The 16,645-nt window shown below is 54.6% G+C and overlaps 1 protein-coding gene across 1 annotated transcript in view; it reads right to left on the reverse strand.

Annotated features, from left to right (window-relative positions):
• Window positions 1–3,512: 3,512 nt before the first annotated feature.
• Window positions 3,513–16,645, reverse strand: part of LOC147740903 (cathepsin S-like) — a 76,655-nt gene continuing 63,522 nt past the window's right edge. Inside the window, exon 8 of the mRNA XM_086952196.1 lies at window positions 3,513–4,504. Within this exon, the coding sequence (XP_086808322.1) occupies window positions 4,405–4,504 (100 nt within the window). The 3' untranslated portion in view covers window positions 3,513–4,404. The remainder of the gene's footprint in view (window positions 4,505–16,645) is intronic.

The raw sequence follows: 16,645 nt of genomic DNA on the forward strand, positions 1-16,645 counted from the left end.
GAGCTAACTGAGGAGGGGGCGACAGTAGTAAAATAGCTCCTCTAACTTTTCAAAGCAGGAACTCCATTGGAGGCACAGACTGCATTTATCCACATGAGCTGAGAGACACATCCTCCACTGTTCTAAGGAAAGGCTTGATAGTATCAAGTCAATGGCTAAAAGAGGCTGGTCCAAAGCAGACCAGGAGCTGAGGGAGTGGGCCCAATGCTCACAGTAAATATTTATGAACAATGGGTCTGCTTGACAGCTGTGCTGTCTAAATACAGGCTTTCATACAGTCACAGAGAGGTATAGGGATTTCCACTGCAGTACACAATTAAAATCTGCCAAGTATTTCTGGGTCCATATTTTTCTACTAAAACCCATATTTAGTGTTTGGTGAACTGGATGTCCACCTGATCCACCAAAGAAGCATTTTCCCATCTTAATGTAGACTTAGGGAAACCACTCATTGCACAGAGACAGCTGTGCTGTAGTTTTGAGAGTAAAATTACCAAATATGTGCAGGGAAAATATTACATGGCCCATTACCCAGGAAGAAAGATCACTGGGCGTATTTTTGTTCAGAGAAAACTAACTTCCACTTTGCAGAGCGGGCCTGCTTGGAAAACTTCAGTGGTGTGAAGGGAACCGATGTGGCAGCGGGTCCCTCCACAGAAGAGAAGCCCCTTTGCCGACATGCTGGGATTTTTAAATATGGAGGACAGTCTTCCTCCAAGATTGGGGAGGTCATGACCTTTGAAATTCCCCGCATCAGCCTCCCCGGTCCCCAGAGGGAGATTGGGATGTCTATTATTATTATTAATCGGGTTTTGTAGAGCGCAAACAACCCGGAGACCTCGTAGCGCTAAGTACCGTCATACTAAAAGGGAAGAGATTAAATGAACAGATACGTTTTCAGATCCTTCCGAAATTTTAAAAGGCTGGGTTCACTGCGAAGGGAGGTGGGCAGAGAGTTCCATTCCTTCGCGGCATTCCAGGAGAAGGAGCGTCCGCCCCATCTGGTCCGTCTGATTTTGCTGACAGTAGCCAGAAAGGCAGTGCTGGATCTTAGGGATCTGTGAGGAAGATAGGGTTTTGCCAAGGAACAGATCATAGTGGGGGCATTCTTCCACATAGCTTTGTGCATAAAGCAAAGAGATTTAAATAGCACTCTGGCCTTAACAGGGAGCCAGTGCAGTTTCCTCAGGGCAGTGGTGGCTGACTCTCGTTTGTTGAGGCCCAGCAGGAGGCGGGCTGCAGCGTTCTGGGTCACCTGTAGCTTTTTGATTGTAAATGCGGGGGCACCTAGATATAACGAGTTCCCGTAATCTAGACGGGACAGGATAATGGCTTGAACCATTATTCTGCGGGCTTCAAAAGGGAGAAGAGGCAGCACTTTTCTCAGCATACGCATTAGCCCAAAGCATGTGGCAGAGAGAGTGGTAGCCTGCTGCATAAAGCTGAGGTTGGAGTCCAGCCAAATGCCTAAGCTCTTTATGTGGCACTTTGGTTGGGGTATGGGCCCCATGCACAGTGGCCAATCTGACAGAGGGCTGGGAATGGTTGAATTGCCCAGCACCATGAGCTCAGTTTTCTCGCCATTTAATTTTAAATGCGAGATGGCCATCCATTGAGCCACCGCTACCAAACAGTTACTTAAGTTGGACGGGGAAGAGTCTGCCTGATTCATAGATACGACTAATTGTGTATCATCGACGTAGGTTATTATATCAAGGCCGAAAGAGTGCACTATGTCGGCTAACGGCTGCATGTAAATATTAAAAAGAGTAGGGCTCAATGAAGAGCCCTGAGGTACACCTTGATCCAGGGGCCTGACTTTTGAGTAAGTGGTACCCTCAACTACCCTGAAAGATCGATTCTCCAGGAATGACTGGAGCCAGTGCATGGCCTTTCCAGAAATTCCTATCTGATTGAGGCGGTGAAGAAGAATGCTGGTGTTAACGGTATCGAAAGCGGCACTGAGGTCAAGCAACATAATTGCTGTAGTGCCGCCTTGATCCATTTGCTTCCTGGCCAGCTCAGTTACCGCCAGGAGGGCCGCCTCAGTTCCCAATTTTGGGCGAAAACCCGCTTGGGAGTCGTGGAGAAGATGATGGTTCTCTAAGAATTGAGTAATAGATGAATTGACATGTTTTTCTAGGAGTCTACCAAGGTTTAAATGAAGGCTATTAGGCGCTTTACTGTTCCTCATCCTGTCTTTACTTTTGAGCATATGTAAAGGTCTTTGTGCATTCTTGACCTTAATAAAAATAATCATTAGTAGTAGTACATCAATACAAATCTCTCATATGTGTTTGGAGGGCTGATTACAAGTAATCTATGTAGAAAGGAGATACCTCTAGTGGGGAATAACAATTGCAAAATTTCGAATTGCCTGATTTATTTTTGGCTATTAAATTCATACTATGGAAGTTTTATTGCAATTATTTTAATGTATCTATTTCTCTATAGGGTAATCTGAATGTTTGTGATGCATACTACATATATAACACAACGCTCCTAGAATAGGAAGACATTGTACATATGAAGCGAACAGAATGAGAGATACATTGGTTTACAGGTCAGTACAGAGTTCATGGAAAGCTGAGGCTTGTACCATGTGAGCCACAGTTCCCCAGCTGAGAACTCGCCTGCATGTCCAGTGGGACCCCATCAGATGACGACTGCTCTTTAAAATGGTCCTGCTGCACAGCAGAGAGAGTTGCACAGAATGAAGGGTGTGGATTGCAGGAAGTCAAAGACAGATTCACTTATTCACTTGATTGTATATAGCTTCAAGCACTGAATGAGGATTCTTCACAGTATAGCAATACAAGGAACACACAGGTATCACTTTAAAGTACGAGAAACGTGGATACCCATCTGGGCTTTCAATGATAATGATTCAAAAGGGGTGGGTTTGCAGAGAGGAAAAGGAAGAGGTATTCATGTGTGAAGAAGGCAACAGGAAGAAGAAAGGCAGTAGCAGTCAGGGCATTTGTGAAAGTGCAGTCTGAAGACAGGTGTATGTAGGTGTTGTCGAATGACAGGAGGAGAGGACTTCTCCCGAGTGCATCTGGATGGTTGTTCCACAGCAGTGTTTCTGCTCAGGAAAATATTTTGGAAGCTTTAACTTTTCAGCAGGAAACTACTTTTATTTCAGATGAAGAGGTATTGTTAAGACAGAAAGTGACATTGTTTGGGGCATTTACAAGAAAGTTTTCCTCAGACTTAGAGACTTCCTAAATTTGTTGCCATTTGCTAAACTTGAATTGTGGTAAAAGCCATTGTTGGAAATTTGAGAGGCCATGGTCTGTGGTGGTCTGTGAATGGGGGCTGGAAGGACAGATATCAGACCTGGGTGACAGTGGCCTGCAGTGAGGACGGGCTTGGTCACGACACAAAGCTGAAGTTCTAATTTCACGGCGCTCTTTACTCTCACCCGCATTGGAATCAAATAAAGGATGCTTTATTGCAGGATTACACCTACTGTGTATAGTAGTGAACCAAGAAAATACAGAAGAAGTTGCTTGAAATATTCTTTTGCCTTTATTGTGTATTTTTAATAATGAGTAACTGCTGCAACACAATTTAACAATTCAAATGCTGGGACCAGTTGTAAAAAAAAATGTGAACACACTGTTTGGAATCGAAAACTAGGTTGACCACCTCCAAAAAGATCATTACAGACACTGTTTCCAGTCCTGGATGTTCTGTGATATGCTGATGTATTCTGGGAATTGTAGTCTTTTTTTGCTTCTGATGAGCTATTTAGGCTAACACTGAAGGAATTAATGATTTGTAGATGAAAAGTTCAGAATTGTTGACAGTGTCCATAATGACCTAGAGTGTGGATAATATGATGAAACAAATCAACCAACAGCAAGGCCCAAGGGGGAGGAGAGTGTCAGTTAAGTAATTCCAACAGGTGTGAGCGGAGACTTTTAGTGTCAATTTCTTGGCCTTAGCACATGCACTAGTGTTCATGTACAACAGAGTGTGGCAGGGCAAAGAGAACAGCCCGGTAGGCATTGGGTGGATAATGGGAAGGAATATTAACAAGTCAAAAGCTCCAATATAGACTATCTCTGGAACATGGTGGTCAATTGAATAGTGAATCGGCACTTTGGCTACAAGTGTTCCTGTCTTAGAGGATTTAAATCAAACAATATTTGGATTTTTAAAAATATGACAAGACATCATCTTAATTTTCTGAGAACATGTGTCCAATTTTGTATGAGCAATTTAAAATCTGAAACTCCTTGTAAGGTCTTAGCATTCAGAGCTAACCTACCAATGTAAAGTATATACTGTGCTCAATCATAGGTATTTTAATATTTTTTTTAACATTAACAGCGTGTATGACTTATTGAGATGCATCAACTTGAAAACTATGTTATCTTCCAGGTAGGACTGCAAGCCTCACAAAAGATCCATGACAGATCCCATGTCACCAATGGTGCAAACGTTGGAGTTGCGTCTGATCTTTGCATATCCCTGGTCGCCCCAGTAATGTCCCCAGCTGAAAATAAGAAAAAAAGAAAAACATTAAATAAGGAGTGAAGTTGCAAGACAAACTAAAGAGACACAACAGCGAGAACATGATACCACATCAACAGAAGAAGAGAAAAGAGAAAAGCAAATTTTCAGGGACAAAGAGAAGCAAAAGGAATTGACATTAATGTGTAGCAGATTATCGATAAAATGATGTGCTTCACAAAGTATCTTTTTTGCCTAAATAAATGAGAGTTAAACAACAAGTGAGAGATGCAAGGAAGAAGGAATGCACGCACAAATATTAATGGTGTACAATGGAGGAAGCCTCAAATTTGAAAAAAATACCATAGAGAAAAAAGAAGATATAAAAGAGGAAAAAAGAAAATGTACATTAGTTTTGAACTTGTGCACTGTGGCTTGATTACAAGCTGCCTGGGTAATTGGTGTGATTTTTATTGAGTCTTGATTTATTGCGTGCAATTAATTGCACCCAGTTACGATTTATGGGTGAATAACATGGGGATTTTGGTGCTCACTGCATAAAAATCTGTATGTTCCGGTAAATATATCATGGATTTTAACTCTGATAAATATCATCAGGTTTGACCTACCGATGTTAATCACAAAAACTCATAATTGTCATATGTTTGTGGTGGTAATTCACTGGGACGCGTATTGAGGTGCTATGTAATCTGAGTAAATGTGTGTGAGTTTCAGAGGGAGCAAGAGGGTGAAATAATGAAGAAATTAATTGGAAGGAATAATCAATTAAAAAAACAATAGTTGGAAAGTTGTTATCTGAAGATAAAGAAAAGATTGAGAATATTCAAGATAAAAAAACTAACCAAAGAAAAAGGGAGAAAAACTAACCGTATCACAGGATAAATGCATACTCAGAAAAGAAGCAACAGAGATACAGAAATCGTAAGTAAATGAAGCAAATACAGCAAGATGGTGTGCAACAACTGCTAAGGAAACAAGCATTGGAAATGCAATAGCGCTCGCATTAGGAAAGTTTGAGCTATTGGTGTTATAAATGAATTATTTTTATTTATGTGTTTTTTTTAAAATAGCTAAATTAATAGCTTTATCATTTACAATGCCAATAGTTATAACTTTCGCAAATGTGACACCTGTAGCATTTGCAATGCAACATGTTCTGTATTTACGTGACTTAGATGTATTGATATTACAAATAACAATGGCTTTTAATTTTTTTAAATAATTAATACTTAATTATTTATTTAATTTGTAATGGCATTAGCTTAAACTTTTGTAAATAACATTTGTGAAGATTATGTTCAGTGTTTTTTATTGCGACGAAAATCCAAGAACAGAAGTGAAATATTAACATCTTTTTGTGATTTGTAATAAAGCGTGAAAGCTTGAAAAATTGAAAGAACATATTTGAACCAGTCATGCTGTGGTTGCGCTGAGTGGTGTGTGCATCGGTGTAGCTGTTTGGTGGGTGCAATGGTGGAGCTTAGTTGGAGCATCGGTGGAGCTGTATGGTGGGTGCCACGGCGGAGCTGTGTGGTGGATGCCACGGCAGAGCTGTGTGGTGGGTGCCACAGCGGAGCTGTGTGGTGGGTGCCACGGCTGAGCTGTGTGGTGTGTGCATTGGTGGAGCTGTGTGGTGGGTGTATTGGTGGAGCTTAGTTGGAGCATCGGCAGAGCTGTATGGTGGGTGCCTCGGCGGAGCTGTGTGGTGGGTGCCTCGGCGGAGCTGTGTGGTGGGTGCCTCGGCGGAGCTGTGTGGTGGGTGCCTCCGCGGAGCTGTGTGGTGGGTGCATCGGCGGAGCTGTGTGGTGGGTGCATTGGTAGAGCTGTGTCGGTGGAGCTGTGTGGTGGCTGCATCGCTGGAGCTGTGTGATGGGTGCATCGCTGGAGCTGTGTAGGTGGAGCTGTGTGGTGGGTGTATCGGTGGAGCTGTGTCGGTGGAGCTGTGTGGTGGGTGCATCAGTGGAGCTGTGTGGTGGGTGCATTGGTGGAGCTGTGTAGGTGGAGCTGTGTGGTGGGTGCATCGGTGGAGCTGTGTCGGTGGAGCTGTGTGGTGGGTGCATCGGTGGAGTTGGGTGGAGGGTGCATCGGTGGAGCTGTGTGGTGGGTGCATCGCTGGAGCTGTGTAGGTGGAGCTGTGTGCATCGGTGGAGCTGTGTGGTGGGTGCATCAGTGGAGCTGTGTAGTTGGAGCTGTATGGTGGGTGCATCGGTGGAGCTGTGTGGTGGGTGCATCGGTGGAGCTGTGTAGGTGGAGCTGTGTGGAGGGTGCATCGGTGGAGCTGTGTGGTGGGTGCATCGGTGAAGCTTTTTGGTGGGTGCATCGATGGAGCTGTGTGGTGGGTGCATCGGTGGAGCTGTGTGGTGGGTGCATCGGTGGAGCTGTGTGGTGGGGCATCTGTGGAGCTGTGTGGTTGGGGCATGTGTGGTGGGGGCATGTGTGGTGGGTGCACCGGTGGAGGTGTGTGGTGGGTGCATCGGTGGAGGTGTGTTGTGGGTGCATCGGTGGAGGTGTGTGGTGGGTGCATCGGTGGAGGTGTGTGGTGGGTGCATTGGTGGAGCTGTGTGGTAGGTGCATCGGTGGAGCTGTGTGGTGGGTGCATCTGTGGAGCTGTGTGGTGGGTGCATCGGTGGAGCTGTGTGGTGGGTGCAGCTGTGGAGCTGTGTGGTGGGTGCATCTGTGGAGCTGTGTAGTGGGTGCCTCGGTAGAGCTGTGTGGTGGGTGCCTCGGTGGAGCTGTGTGGTGGGTGCATCGGTGGAGCTGTGTGGTGGGTGCATCTGTGGAGCTGTGTGGTGGGTGCATCGGTGGAGCTGTGTGGTGGGTGCAGCTGTGGAGCTGTGTGGTGGGTGCATCTGTGGAGCTGTGTAGTGGGTGCCTCGGTAGAGCTGTGTGGTGGGTGCCTCGGTGGAGCTGTGTGGTGGGTGCCTCGGTGGAGCTGTGTGGTGGTTGCATCAGTGGAGCTGTGTGGTGGTTGCATCGGTGGAGCTGTGTGGTGGTTGCATCAGTGGAGCTGTGTAGGTAGATCTGTGTGGTGGGTGCATCGGTGGAGCCGTGTCGGTGGAGCTGTGTGGTGGGTGCATCGGTGGAGTTGGGTGGTGGGTGCATCGGTGGAGCTGTGTAGGTGGAGCTGTGTGGTGGGTGCATCGGTGGAGCTGTGTCGGTGGAGCTGTGTGGTGGGTGCATCAGTGAAGCTGTGTGGTGGGTGCCTCGGTGGAGCTGTGTAGGTGATGCTGTGTGGTGGGTGCATCGGTGGAGCTGTGTCGGAGGAGCTGTGTGGTGGCTGCATCGGTGGAGCTGTGTGGTGGCTGCATCGGTGGAGCTGTGTGGTGGCTGAATCGGTGGAGCTGTGTGGTGGCTGCATCGGTGGAGCTGTGTGGTGGCTGCGTCGGTGGAGCTGTGTGGTGGGTGCATCGGTGGAGCTGTGTGGTGGGTGCATCGGTGGAGCTGTGTCGGTGGAGCTGTGTGGTGGGTGCATCGGTGGAGCTGTGTCGGTGGAGCTGTGTGGTGGCTGCATCGGTGGAGCTGTGTGGTGGGTGCATCGGTGGAGCTGTGTGGTGGGTGCATTGGTGGAGCTGTGTCAGTGGAGCTGTGTGGTGGGTGCATCGGTGGAGCTGTGTCGGTGGAGCTGTGTGGTGGGTGCATCAGTGGAGCTGTGTGGTGGGTGCGTCGGTGGAGCTGTGTCGGTGGAGCTGTGTGATGGCTGCATCGGTGGAGCTGTGTGGTGGATGCATCGGTGGAGCTGTGTGGTGGGTGCATCGGTGGAGCTGTGTGGTGGGTGCATCGGTGGAGCTGTGTGGTGGGTGCATCGGTGGAGCTGTGTGGTGGGTGCATCGGTGGAGCTGTGTCGGTGGAGCTGTGTGGTGGGTGCATCGGTGGAGCTGTGTCGGTGGAGCTGTGTGGTGGCTGCATCGGTGGAGCTGTGTGGTGGGTGCATCGGTGGAGCTGTGTGGTGGGTGCATTGGTGGAGCTGTGTCAGTGGAGCTGTGTGGTGGGTGCATCGGTGGAGCTGTGTCGGTGGAGCTGTGTGGTGGGTGCATCAGTGGAGCTGTGTGGTGGGTGCGTCGGTGGAGCTGTGTCGGTGGAGCTGTGTGATGGCTGCATCGGTGGAGCTGTGTGGTGGATGCATCGGTGGAGCTGTGTGGTGGGTGCATCGGTGGAGCTGTGTGGTGGGTGCATCGGTGGAGCTGTGTGGTGGGTGCATCGGTGGAGCTCTGTCGGTGGAGCTGTGTGGTGTCTGCATCGCTGGAGCTGTGTGATGGGTGCATCGCTGCAGCTGTGTAGGTGGAGCTGTTTGGGTGGGTGCATCAGTGGAGCTGTGTGGTGGGTGCATCGGTGGAGCTGTGTCGGTGAGCTGTGTGGTGGGTGCGTCGGTGGAGCTGTGTCGGTGGAGCTGTGTGATGGGTGCATCGGTGGAGTTGCGTGGTGGGTGCATCGGTGGAGCTGTGTCGGTGGAGCTGTGTGGTGGGTGCATCAGTGGAGCTGTGTGGTGGGTGCATCAGTGGAGCTGTGTGGTGGGTGCATCGGTGGAGCTGTGTAGGTGGAGCTGTGTGGTGGGTGTGTCGGTGGAGCTGTGTCGGTGGAGCTGTGTGGTGGGTGCATCGGTGGAGCTGTGTGGTGGGTGCATTGGTGGAGCTGTGTGGTGGGTGCATCTGTGGAGCTGTGTGGTGGATGCATCGGTGGAGCTGTGTGGTGGGTGCATCAGTGGAGCAGTGTGGTGGGTGCATCAGTGGAGTTGGGTGGTGGGTGCATCGGTGGAGCTGTGTGGTGGATGCATCGGTGGAGCTGTGTGGTGGGTGCATCGGTGGAGCTGTGTGGTAGGTGCATCGGTGGAGCTGTGTGGTGGGTGCATCGGTGGAGTTGTGTGGTGGGTGCATCGGTGAAGCTTAGTGGATGCATTGGTGGAGCTGTGTGGTGGGTGCATTGGTGGAGCTTAGTTGGAGCATCGATGGAGCTGGGTGGTGGGTGCATCTGTGGAGCTGGGTGGTGGGTGCATCTGTGGGGCTGGGTGGTGGGTGCATCTGTGGAGGTGGGTGCATCGGTGGAGCTGTGTGGTGGGTGCATCGGTGGAGCTGTGTGGTGGGTGCATTGTTGGAGCTGTGTGGTGGGTGCATCGGCGGAGCTGTGTGGTGGGTGCCTCGCGAAGCTGTGTGGTGGGTGCCTCGGCGGAGCTGTGTGGTGGGTGCCTCGGCGGAGCTGTGTGGTGGTTGCCTCGGCGGAGCTGTGTGGTGGGTGCATCGGTGGAGCTGTATGGTAGGTGCAACGGTGGAGCTGTATGGTGGGTGCAATGGTGGAGCTGTATGGTGGGTGCATCGGTGGAGCTGTGTCGGTGGAGCTGTGTGGTGGCTGCATCGCTGGAGCTGTGTGATGGGTGCATTGCTGCAGCTGTGTAGGTGGAGCTGTGTGGTGGGTGTATCGGTGGAGCTGTGTGGTGGGTGCATCAGTGGAGCTGTGTGGTGGGTGCATCGGTGGAGCTGTGTCGGTGGAGCTGTGTGGTGGGTGCATCAGTGGAGCTGTGTGGTGGGTGCATCGGTGGAGCTGTATAGGTGGAGCTGTGTGGTGGGTGCATCAGTGGAGCTGTGTGGTGGGTGCATCGGTGGAGCTGTGTGCATCGGTGGAGCTGTGTGGTGGGTGCATCGGTGGAGCTGTGTGGTGGGTGCATCGGTGGAGCTGTGTGGTGGGGGCATCTGTGGAGCTGTGTGGTTGGGGCATGTGTAGTGGGGGCATGTGTGGTGGGTGCATTGGCGGAGGTGTGTGGTGGGTGCATCGGTGGAGGTGTGTGGTGGGTGCATCATTGGAGCTGTGTGGTGGGTGCATCAGTGAAGCTGTGAGCTGGGTGCATCGGTGGAGCTGTGTGGTGGGTGCATCGGTGGAGCTGTGTGGTGGGTGCATCTGTGGAGCTGTGTGGTGGGTGCCTCGGTGGAGCTGTGTGAAGGGTGCCTCGGTGGAGCTGTGTGGTGGGTGCCTCGGTGGAGCTGTGTGGTGGGTGCATGGGTGGAGCTGTGTGGTGGGTGCATCGGTGGAGTTGTGTGGTGGGTGCATCGGTGAAGCTTAGTGGATGCATTGGTGGAGCTGTGTGGTGGGTGCATTGGTGGAGCTTAGTTGGAGCATCGATGGAGCTGGGTGGTGGGTGCATCTGTGGAGCTGGGTGGTGGGTGCATCTGTGGAGCTGGGTGGTGGGTGCATCTGTGGAGGTGGGTGCATCGGTGGAGCTGTGTGGTGGGTGCATCGGTGGAGCTGTGTGGTGGGTGCATCGTTGGAGCTGTGTGGTGGGTGCATCGGCGGAGCTGTGTGGTGGGTGCATCGGCGGAGCTGTGTGGTGGGTGCCTCGTGAAGCTGTGTGGTGGGTGCCTCGGCGGAGCTGTGTGGTGGGTGCCTCGGCGGAGCTGTGTGGTGGTTGCCTCGGCGGAGCTGTGTGGTGGGTGCATCGGTGGAGCTGTATGGTGGGTGCAACGGTGGAGCTGTATGGTGGGTGCAATGGTGGAGCTGTATGGTGGGTGCATCGGTGGAGCTGTGTCGGTGGAGCTGTGTGGTGGCTGCATCGCTGGAGCTGTGTGATGGGTGCATTGCTGCAGCTGTGTAGGTGGAGCTGTGTGGTGGGTGCATCGGTGGAGCTGTGTGATGGGTGCATCGGTGGAGCTGTGTGGTGGGTGCATCGGTGGAGCTGTGTGGTGGGTGCATCGGTGGAGCTGTGTGGAGGGTGCATCGGTGGAGCTGTGTGGTGGGTGCATCGGTGAAGCTTTTTGGTGGGTGCATCGGTGGAGCTGTGTGGTGGGTGCATCGGTGGAGCTGTGTGGTGGGTGCATCGGTGGAGCTGTGTGGTGGGGCATCTGTGGAGCTGTGTGGTTGGGGCATGTGTGGTGGGGGCATGTGTGGTGGGTGCACCGGTGGAGGTGTGTGGTGGGTGCATCGGTGGAGGTGTGTTGTGGGTGCATCGGTGGAGGTGTGTGGTGGGTGCATCGGTGGAGGTGTGTGGTGGGTGCATTGGTGGAGCTGTGTGGTGGGTGCATCGGTGGAGCTGTGTGGTGGGTGCATCTGTGGAGCTGTGTGGTGGGTGCATCGGTGGAGCTGTGTGGTGGGTGCAGCTGTGGAGCTGTGTGGTGGGTGCATCTGTGGAGCTGTGTAGTGGGTGCCTCGGTAGAGCTGTGTGGTGGGTGCCTCGGTGGAGCTGTGTGGTGGGTGCCTCGGTGGAGCTGTGTGGTGGTTGCATCAGTGGAGCTGTGTGGTGGTTGCATCAGTGGAGCTGTGTGGTGGTTGCATCAGTGGAGCTGTGTAGGTAGATCTGTGTGGTGGGTGCATCGGTGGAGCCGTGTCGGTGGAGCTGTGTGGTGGGTGCATCGGTGGAGTTGGGTGGTGGGTGCATCGGTGGAGCTGTGTAGGTGGAGCTGTGTGGTGGGTGCATCGGTGGAGCTGTGTCGGTGGAGCTGTGTGGTGGGTGCATCAGTGGAGCTGTGTGGTGGGTGCCTCGGTGGAGCTGTGTAGGTGATGCTGTGTGGTGGGTGCATCGGTGGAGCTGTGTTGGTGGAGCTGTGTGGTGGGTGCATTGGTGGAGTTGGGTGGTGGGTGCATCGGTGGAGCTGTGTCGGAGGAGCTGTGTGGTGGCTGCATCGGTGGAGCTGTGTGGTGGGTGCATCGTTGGAGCTGTGTGGTGGGTGCATCGGCGGAGCTGTGTGGTGGGTGCATCGGCGGAGCTGTGTGGTGGGTGCCTCGGCGGAGCTGTGTGGTGGGTGCCTCGGCGGAGCTGTGTGGTGGTTGCCTCGGCGGAGCTGTGTGGTGGGTGCATCGGTGGAGCTGTATGGTGGGTGCAACGGTGGAGCTGTATGGTGGGTGCAATGGTGGAGCTGTATGGTGGGTGCATCGGTGAAGCTGTGTCGGTGGAGCTGTGTGGTGGCTGCATCGCTGGAGCTGTGTGATGGGTGCATTGCTGCAGCTGTGTAGGTGGAGCTGTGTGGTGGATGCATCGGTGGAGCTGTGTGATGGGTGCATCGGTGGAGCTGTGTGGTGGGTGCATCGGTGGAGCTGCGTGGTGGGTGCATCGGTGGAGCTGTGTCGGTGGAGCTGTGTGGTGGGTGGATCAGTGGAGCTGTGTGGTGGGTGCATCGGTGGAGCTGTATAGGTGGAGCTGTTTGGTGGGTGCATCGGTGGAGCTGTGTGGTGGGTGCATCGGTGGAGCTGTGTTTTGCGGTGGAGCTGTGTGGTGGGTGCCTCGGTGGAGCTGTGTGGTGGGTGCATCGGTGGAGCTGTGTGGTGGGGGCATCTGTGGAGCTGTGTGGTTGGGGCATGTGTAGTGGGGGCATGTGTGGTGGGTGCATCGGTGGAGGTGTGTGGTGGGTGCATCGGTGGAGGTGTGTGGTGGGTGCATCATTGGAGCTGTGTGGTGGGTGCATCGGTGGATCTGTGAGGTGGGTGCATCGGTGGAGCTGTGTGGTGGGTGCATCGGTGGAGCTGTGTGGTGGGTGCATCTGTGGAGCTGTGTGGTGGGTGCCTCGGTGGAGCTGTGTGAAGGGTGCCTCGGTGGAGCTGTGTGGTGGGTGCCTCGGTGGAGCTGTGTGGTGGGTGCATCAGTGGAGCTGTGTGGTGGGTGCATCGGTGGAGTTGTGTGGTGGGTGCATCGGTGAAGCTTAGTGGATGCATTGGTGAAGCTGTGTGGTGGGTGCATTGGTGGAGCTTAGTTGGAGCATCGATGGAGCTGGGTGGTGGGTGCATCTGTGGAGCTGGGTGGTGGGTGCATCTGTGGAGCTGGGTGGTGGGTGCATCTGTGGAGGTGGGTGCATCGGTGGAGCTGTGTGGTGGGTGCATCGGTGGAGCTGTGTGGTGGGTGCATCGTTGGAGCTGTGTGGTGGGTGCATCGGCGGAGCTGTGTGGTGGGTGCATCGGCGGAGCTGTGTGGTGGGTGCCTCGCGAAGCTGTGTGGTGGGTGCCTCGGCGGAGCTGTGTGGTGGGTGCCTCGGCGGAGCTGTGTGGTGGTTGCCTCGGCGGAGCTGTGTGGTGGGTGCATCGGTGGAGCTGTATGGTGGGTGCAACGGTGGAGCTGTATGGTGGGTGCAATGGTGGAGCTGTATGGTGGGTGCATCAGTGGAGCTGTGTCGGTGGAGCTGTGTGGTGGCTGCATCGCTGGAGCTGTGTGATGGGTGCATTGCTGCAGCTGTGTAGGTGGAGCTGTGTGGTGGGTGCATCGGTGGAGCTGTGTGATGGGTGCATCGGTGGAGCTGTGTGGTGGGTGCATCGGTGGAGCTGTGTGGTGGGTGCATAGGTGGAGCTGTGTCGGTGGAGCTGTGTGGTGGGTGCATCAGTGGAGCTGTGTGGTGGGTGCATCGGTGGAGCTGTATAGGTGGAGCTGTGTGGTGGGTGCATCGGGAGCTGTGTGGTGGGTGCATCGGTGGAGCTGTGTGGTGGGTGCATCGGTGGAGCTGTGTGGTGGGTGGATCGGTGGAGCTGTGTGGTGGGGGCATCTGTGGAGCTGTGTGGTTGGGGCATGTGTAGTGGGGGCATGTGTGGTGGGTGCATCGGTGGAGGTGTGTGGTGGGTGCATCGGTGGAGGTGTGTGGTGGGTGCATCGGTGGAGCTTAGTTGGAGCATCGATGGAGCTGGGTGGTGGGTGCATCTGTGGAGCTGGGTGGTGGGTGCATCTGTGGGGCTGGGTGGTGGGTGCATCTGTGGAGGTGGGTGCATCGGTGGAGCTGTGTGGTGGGTGCATCGGTGGAGCTGTGTGGTGGGTGCATTGTTGGAGCTGTGTGGTGGGTGCATCGGCGGAGCTGTGTGGTGGGTGCATCGGCGGAGCTGTGTGGTGGGTGCCTCGCGAAGCTGTGTGGTGGGTGCCTCGGCGGAGCTGTGTGGTGGGTGCCTCGGCGGAGCTGTGTGGTGGTTGCCTCGGCGGAGCTGTGTGGTGGGTGCATCGGTGGAGCTGTATGGTAGGTGCAACGGTGGAGCTGTATGGTGGGTGCAATGGTGGAGCTGTATGGTGGGTGCATCGGTGGAGCTGTGTCGGTGGAGCTGTGTGGTGGCTGCATCGCTGGAGCTGTGTGATGGGTGCATTGCTGCAGCTGTGTAGGTGGAGCTGTGTGGTGGGTGCATCGGTGGAGCTGTGTGATGGGTGCATTGGTGGAGCTGTGTGGTGGGTGCATCAGTGGAGCTGTGTGGTGGGTGCATCGGTGGAGCTGTGTCGGTGGAGCTGTGTGGTGGGTGCATCAGTGGAGCTGTGTGGTGGGTGCATCGGTGGAGCTGTATAGGTGGAGCTGTGTGGTGGGTGCATCAGTGGAGCTGTGTGGTGGGTGCATCGGTGGAGCTGTGTGCATCGGTGGAGCTGTGTGGTGGGTGCATCGGTGGAGCTGTGTGGTGGGTGCATCGGTGGAGCTGTGTGGTGGGGGCATCTGTGGAGCTGTGTGGTTGGGGCATGTGTAGTGGGGGCATGTGTGGTGGGTGCATCGGTGGAGGTGTGTGGTGGGTGCATCGGTGGAGGTGTGTGGTGGGTGCATCATTGGAGCTGTGTGGTGGGTGCATCGGTGGAGCTGTGAGCTGGGTGCATCGGTGGAGCTGTGTGGTGGGTGCATCGGTGGAGCTGTGTGGTGGGTGCATCTGTGGAGCTGTGTGGTGGGTGCCTCGGTGGAGCTGTGTGAAGGGTGCCTCGGTGGAGCTGTGTGGTGGGTGCCTCGGTGGAGCTGTGTGGTGGGTGCATGGGTGGAGCTGTGTGGTGGGTGCATCGGTGGAGTTGTGTGGTGGGTGCATCGGTGAAGCTTAGTGGATGCATTGGTGGAGCTGTGTGGTGGGTGCATTGGTGGAGCTTAGTTGGAGCATCGATGGAGCTGGGTGGTGGGTGCATCTGTGGAGCTGGGTGGTGGGTGCATCTGTGGAGCTGGGTGGTGGGTGCATCTGTGGAGGTGGGTGCATCGGTGGAGCTGTGTGGTGGGTGCATCGGTGGAGCTGTGTGGTGGGTGCATCGTTGGAGCTGTGTGGTGGGTGCATCGGCGGAGCTGTGTGGTGGGTGCATCGGCGGAGCTGTGTGGTGGGTGCCTCGTGAAGCTGTGTGGTGGGTGCCTCGGCGGAGCTGTGTGGTGGGTGCCTCGGTGGAGCTGTGTGGTGGTTGCCTCGGCGGAGCTGTGTGGTGGGTGCATCGGTGGAGCTGTATGGTGGGTGCAACGGTGGAGCTGTATGGTGGGTGCAATGGTGGAGCTGTATGGTGGGTGCATCGGTGGAGCTGTGTCGGTGGAGCTGTGTGGTGGCTGCATCGCTGGAGCTGTGTGATGGGTGCATTGCTGCAGCTGTGTAGGTGGAGCTGTGTGGTGGGTGCATCGGTGGAGCTGTGTGATGGGTGCATCGGTGGAGCTGTGTGGTGGGTGCATCGGTGGAGCTGTGTGGTGGGTGCATCGGTGGAGCTGTGTAGGTGGAGCTGTGTGGAGGGTGCATCGGTGGAGCTGTGTGGTGGGTGCATCGGTGAAGCTTTTTGGTGGGTGCATCGGTGGAGCTGTGTGGTGGGTGCATCGGTGGAGCTGTGTGGTGGGTGCATCGGTGGAGCTGTGTGGTGGGGCATCTGTGGAGCTGTGTGGTTGGGGCATGTGTGGTGGGGGCATGTGTGGTGGGTGCACCGGTGGAGGTGTGTGGTGGGTGCATCGGTGGAGGTGTGTTGTGGGTGCATCGGTGGAGGTGTGTGGTGGGTGCATCGGTGGAGGTGTGTGGTGGGTGCATTGGTGGAGCTGTGTGGTGGGTGCATCGGTGGAGCTGTGTGGTGGGTGCATCTGTGGAGCTGTGTGGTGGGTGCATCGGTGGAGCTGTGTGGTGGGTGCAGCTGTGGAGCTGTGTGGTGGGTGCATCTGTGGAGCTGTGTGGTGGGTGCATCGGTGGAGCTGTGTGGTGGGTGCAGCTGTGGAGCTGTGTGGTGGGTGCATCTGTGGAGCTGTGTAGTGGGTGCCTCGGTAGAGCTGTGTGGTGGGTGCCTCGGTGGAGCTGTGTGGTGGGTGCCTCGGTGGAGCTGTGTGGTGGTTGCATCAGTGGAGCTGTGTGGTGGTTGCATCGGTGGAGCTGTGTGGTGGTTGCATCAGTGGAGCTGTGTAGGTAGATCTGTGTGGTGGGTGCATCGGTGGAGCCGTGTCGGTGGAGCTGTGTGGTGGGTGCATCGGTGGAGTTGGGTGGTGGGTGCATCGGTGGAGCTGTGTAGGTGGAGCTGTGTGGTGGG

This window comes from Lissotriton vulgaris, chromosome 1_1 (assembly GCF_964263255.1).
Source record: "Lissotriton vulgaris chromosome 1_1, aLisVul1.2, whole genome shotgun sequence".
NCBI lineage: Eukaryota > Metazoa > Chordata > Amphibia > Caudata > Salamandridae > Lissotriton > Lissotriton vulgaris.